Source organism: Opisthorchis viverrini (genome assembly GCF_000715545.1).
Source record: "Opisthorchis viverrini unplaced genomic scaffold opera_v5_150, whole genome shotgun sequence".
Classification (NCBI taxonomy): Eukaryota; Metazoa; Platyhelminthes; class Trematoda; order Opisthorchiida; family Opisthorchiidae; genus Opisthorchis; species Opisthorchis viverrini.
In genome coordinates, this window is record NW_008751806.1 from 321,783 (window position 1) to 327,901 (window position 6,119).

General features: G+C 45.6%; 1 protein-coding gene across 1 annotated transcript; it reads right to left on the reverse strand.

Annotated features, from left to right (window-relative positions):
* Nucleotides 1-2,623: 2,623 nt before the first annotated feature.
* On the reverse strand, nt 2,624-5,531 carry T265_14161 (hypothetical protein; the record flags this gene model as incomplete). The annotated part of the gene is made up of 2 exons (XM_009172294.1): nt 2,624-2,800; nt 5,349-5,531. Coding segments are annotated over 2 exons (360 nt in total), but the record flags the coding sequence as incomplete, so codon positions are not given.
* Nucleotides 5,532-6,119: the final 588 nt, after the last annotated feature.

Below are 6,119 nucleotides of genomic sequence, written 5' to 3' on the forward strand. Positions count from 1 at the left end.
TTTGAATAATTTATATTCTTCCTAGCTAACGGATTTGTTCACTGATAGGTAGCGCTTTCGGTGCGAATAGTAGACCCCAATCTTGTCATTGGATACATGCGCTCCATTCATGGGAATCGGAGAATCACTGTTGGTGAGTTGGTAATTTCTTCTCGAACTACTCTGGGCTTTGTCGATAATAAAGGCCCATTGATGACGGTATCTCGATTGCTGATGAACCAATTTCGGATAAGGTATCCACCTACAAGGAAGCACCCTTTAGAGGTAACTGTTTCACTTCTAAAATTCTACTCCACTTCTGAAGTGATCGTAAACCGCGGCTTACCGACCGATTTTCACCCTATGTAGCGGGAGTATCTCGGCTGTGCTACCACGCTATCTCGTGACATGGCTCAGCATGTACGTTGGTGTAACCCGAGGCTGTATCTCGCAGTTTCTGCGGTGAGCTTGAAAAATGGAATAAAGCAGTACAGTACAGCCCTATATTAAATAAACCCAATAATTACACTTTTGACGTGGAAGAGACTGTTGACAGCCTCAGTAAGCAATCCAACCCCAGTTGTTGCGGTCATATCGGAATATATGATGTCCACTGGCAAGCCTGAAGTACAGTTCCCCTTGTGCGTAACAATCCTTCTGTAACGACTTCTTTGCTATGATCGTCTGACTGTGTCCATCTCAGGCTTGGGACGCGAACTTACTAACCCGAACTTCCGTCGTTTGAATCCGACCTCTTCGTTTCGACTGCTCCTGTCTAGGCTTGGACAGATTGGTAGTATATCCGCCCTCTTGCTTCCTTTTGTTGGCATGGTAGCTAGGAAGGGTGTTACAGCTGAACGACTATTACTAATTATTACTGATTAAATGTCAGGCTGTTCGTTCCCCCTTATAGTGTTCCCCTTTATGAGGCGGTTCAGATGGCTGGGTTTTTTCGAGGTCATACTAGAGAGCGAGTACTTTATCTGAAACATCGACCAATCGTCACATTGACAGTATCTACTCATTGGAGCAGCTTAATTCCCTCAACTCTGGCCCGTCCTGGTTCCGGATATTCTTATGATTGGTGACTGCAGGAGTACGGCAGTTGGAATCACTGTACGGAGTTCTGAAATGATATCCTGACGTCCTTCGTACACAATTAAATTTTATTTTTCTCATGGATCCTCACGACACAAACTATTTTGTGGTCCACAGGACAGAAGCCTATGACCACTTCATCAATGCACTGGTGTGCATTTCATTCAAGTACTCATACTTGACACGTTACTTGGATGGAGCCTGACTAGTTCACGACACCTAGTTTCCGTCAGTGAAATAGTGGAAATGCGAGAGATGAGTTTCACTGGGTTAGGCTGTCCTCCCACAGAGGAAATTCGTTTGCTCTGTGCATAGCTTTTGTTTTATTCCCACAGTTTCTTCTGCAGATGGAGAAGGGGTTGATTTTAAGTCCACATCGCTGCAACCGAATTTTTCTGCCATAAGACCAAGCAAATGTGCTAATCCTCTGTCAATGTCCGTTTCATTTGTAGGCGCATTGAATGGAATTTTGTCAAGTTCCTGGTGGATCGCAGTGGCATACCTTACGATCGATACGCTCCAACTACCTCACCGAACGTGAGTGATCTTATTGCAGTTTTCTTGTCTCACAGTCGGCCTGCGCCTAGCCCATTGCGCTTTAGAATTATTGTCTCCGGGGCCTTAGCTAGTCATCCTCATCACCATGGACAGCAACCTCGTTTTTGACGCCGATGCTTCACTTCCGTACAACCACCAAGTTCGACAGATAAACTCAGTTTGTTTTCCGGGTAGACTCATCTGAATCCCAGCTGGATCTCTCGTCTATGGTGTTCTTGACTAGTTTTTAAATGCTAAATATAAGAAGGAAGAGTATTCATTGGCGTGATCCAATGTGAGGGACGCTTATGAGGCAGTGATGGTCAAGCGTCTGAGATCGTCCCAGATCATCTGCCCACAGGGACCATATCTTGCAACCATACAGCAACAAGGCCCTTACTGTCGCCTGGTACATGAAACCCCTGAGGGCGAATGTTGCGTGAATCTGGCCTCTGAGATTACTGCACAAACTGCACTTCCTTCAGCGCCGTGTTCAAAGAATGCACATTCTTATGCATGACTTCGTTTCTGGTAGGTTCACGGCACATGCCAAAGGATGGTATGATGTTGGTTAGTTTTTTTCGTGCGTTCTTTTCGTCTTTTTTTCGTCACGTTTTGGGTGAGCGTGGTTAGAAAAGCTGATTGGTTGGCAGAATCGGGCGCGGTCTTTTAGTTCAAGGAAAATCACACCATTACCTATGAAAATACCCCAACACCTGACGGAGTATGAAGATTTGGCCGACACAGCCTCGACCTGTTCGAAATTCCACCTGGTGCTTGCGGGTCAGGCTTTCGTGTGCCGCCGCAAATCCAAGTGGACTCGGTGACGACAGAAGCCTCGTCATAGTGTCAGGCTGATACCCGTGTGTTTTATGTATTCGCTGTGAGTCATTTTTAGAATGGGCGCTATTATCGACCAACCAATTCACCGGGACGGTCTCCTTGCTCGAATGGCACCACATGTCCATTGTTTCGGGAATTGATACTGCAAGTGAACAACCTGTGGTCAGTAGTTGTCTGCACTAGGTGGTCCCCGTTGTCTGTGCGTCTCGTGTCCAACACGCGAGAACCAAACGGTGTGATCTCGGTAGCGTATCCGACCTTCCTGCGCGGGCCACGGCGATTTTTCGAACGTTTGGCCTTCTGCAAAAGTGTCCCTGGAGGCAGCCTGTTGGGACATAACCAGCTGCAATAAATAGGAAATGACGGACCTCTCCTTCTTAACTTTTCTTTTCAAACCTTGCCGGACGAACCTCGCAAAGACGGTTGCCAACCGACATCTAGTCAAGCAGAAACGTTTTAACTTCATGGTTCGGCGTTATATCCAGCGAGTTGTCTAACTTGAGGCAGGAAGAGATTCTCAGAGCCGTCAATTCAGTTACAATACTTGTGTCCTGGATCCTTCGGAAGAACAAATAGCATATATCAATGCATACTCTAGCATACTCTATGCATCAATGCATATTCTAGCATACGTGGAGGAAGAACTTGATATCGTGCTTGTTTTATCTGAACAATAGGGGTTTTCTTGGCTTCGGAAGTGCCTTCAAGGTGTCTGTTGCTGTTAGTGCACATGAACGCACATAAGCTACGATTAAGAGTAGTGATGTAAGGTGATCAAAACTTCATTCCTAGTGCTGGGATCTGTGGAAGATGGAATTCAAAGTGAGGCAAGGGGAGGTAGAAGAAAGAACACAATAGAGTTTATTAAGGGGGGCGTGGGTTTAGCTAGCGGTGACTTGAACACCCGACAGAAAGCCTGAATCTCGGTAACAGAAGAATAAGGATGATTGTGTGCCGGCGCCTTGACGGAGTTCGATTCTCCACGTGTCATGCCAGTGACTGGGCTTCCCTTATATACGTTAGGGCAACCTTGAATTTTTGCATGACTCTGTGGAAAACACCAGTACCCCTGCGAGGCCCCATTGTGATGGGAAGGAGTCTTTGATGTGCTCTATCGCGGTAGTTTATTGATGCTGAAGTTTGTTCCATTCCCCTGTTTCTCTCAATCTGGTTCTCACAAAAAATCACCGGCAAACACAAGCCATAGGTACTCCGGTTACGTCACTCTGGTTGGATTACTCGTCATTTGGATGTGTCGGAATATAGTAGCTATCGTATGCGAACAACTATTCAGGGCTACAGGCGAAGGTTGATTGTCCTGAAGAAATCGTAAATAGATGGGCTATTGCATAGGACACACCGGACTCACGCCTTCACGCCTGTTCTTCGTCGTGGACAATGTGTTCTGTGTGATTAACCTTTGGGGTTGCACTCGTGCATGAACTTACTTGTAGGTAGTAATGAACACCCGGTGTTGTACCCATGTGTGCAGGACAATTCAGTCTGAAGGACATTGTGACGTACCAGAATGGGACCCCGGGAATGAAACGACTATGATTGTCCAACAGTTGAGGGATAGAAACACAGCAGGTGATGGGCATTGTGTACAAGTGTCGGATGCAGATCGACCCAAGGGCGGAGGGATCGAATCTCGTCAATAGGAACAGTTTTTCAGTTCTGTTTTTGGTTCAGTTCTATTCCAACTTCTGTAACTAACAACCTTCTCCCTATTGCGTTATTTCCAGGACATGCTCACCGATATCCTCGCATTACTCGAACAATAGAGAGAGAGAACCCTTCCGAATCCCCCACTTCATTCATATACTCCTGTCCCGTGATTTCTATTCTACTGAGGCGCTGTCCGGTTCAGATACTTCGTGATGGATTGGTCGTAAAGTCGGCTATCGACCTGGCTAATCCGGATGCTGTTCGAGCGCTCTGGTATACGGCGTTCGACCTTCTGGACTTTACTCGCCTTTAGCTTCCATATTTCATGACTATTATCACTTGCATGCATAGATGACTTTCAAAATACGCCAATTATATTGTGTCTTCCTGCTTTGTGCCTGCCAAGTCTTTCGCCGCATGTTGTTGGACACAATCACTTTTGTTTTTGGTTATAAAAGGTGGATCGGCTGAACCTAGTCATGTTTCCGTGTTTACTGTTGACGAGATTGATGGTCATATTGATTGTATTCCAGGGACCTCGGGGTTCCAGTGCGAAGGTTTGCAATGCCTGTGTAAATGTGTTTTCCGAAGGGATGAAGGGATCCAAATCCAACGAGTTGGCTCACAGATCTACAACTCGCGTACTGTATCATGTGTGAACCTGAAAATACTCTTCAGCCAAAACCTGGAGTAGATAACTGCAACAGTTCGATTCAGTTGTATACACACTAAAACGTTGTTGCGTTGCCAAGTTCTAAAGAGAGATCGCTAAATTCGCTCTGTTCAGTAGCAGATTTTTCGGGAATTCGGGTACTCAGAATGATCTTTAGCGTGATATCATTCCTTTGAGATGGCCTTTAGCCGATAATATTGTTGTTATTCAATATTTTTCTGATACCATACTACTTATGAGGTTGGTTTCAACTCGATTTTACAATTAATATTGTTCAGTGGAATGAAACACATCGATTTGTTGGATATCTGAATGTTTGCTTAACTGAAGGATTAGGCGGTCTACATGCAGCATATTCGGTTCAATAGTACCATAAACGGGAAATTCCATTAAGTCTCACCGCCACACCTAATTTGCACATAAATATTCAACTTTGCGAAACTTATTCTCCTTCGAGAGGCGACGGTCGTTGTGAATTCTTATGATCGAACGACCATTCATTCGATTAGCGTGCAGTATCCTACTGACTGCGGTTTCTACACGAACTTACCGACCGGGAGGTTCGTGGTTCGAACCCAACTTCAGCATCTCGACTGTCTAGACTTGGGCCACCTGACAGTATCTCAGTCCTTGTGCATTGTTCAGGTGGCAAGGCAGTTAAGCACTTAAAGGATGTTACAGGCGTACGTTCATTATTCCTATTCTTATCAGTACGGTCACTTACGGACAGCAGACTGAATCAGCGTCCGGTGTAGGGCTTATCAGTTTGCACTATCAAGCGATAAATCGTCCGGACCGATCAGTACGTAGGTGATCGCAGTTCGATTGCCAAAACCAAAAAGAGAACCACGAGAAACCAGTTAGCAACATGGGGGAACACTGTGACGAAATTTGATAACCCTATGATGCCAAACGATAAACGAACTGAAACTTGGGGCGGCCAGGAGCAAAACATTCATTTGAAGGAAACCTTCACAGACGAGAGGTTCGGCGGATTCAGTTGAGTCTGTTGTCAAAAACAATCGAGGTTGTTAGAAGTACATCCTCTTTTTGTGAACCAAGCCTCTTCTGTTCGTTTCCCGCACTGCACTCAAACCAGTGCATGATGGCTGCCTTCAAGACCCGACTTGGATAGTCACTGGTTATCGGTAGAGTACAACATTTTCACGTTCGTCGAAAAATCCATGTTGTGGACTTGTTGTAGCCAACAAGTACTGGCTGCCCACTCGAGAACCCATTCAAAACGTAACCAACTGATGTGGTTTGTGCAATTTGAAGATGAGCGTTGCCATATCCAGTTCGTATGAGAGCTGGTCAGCTG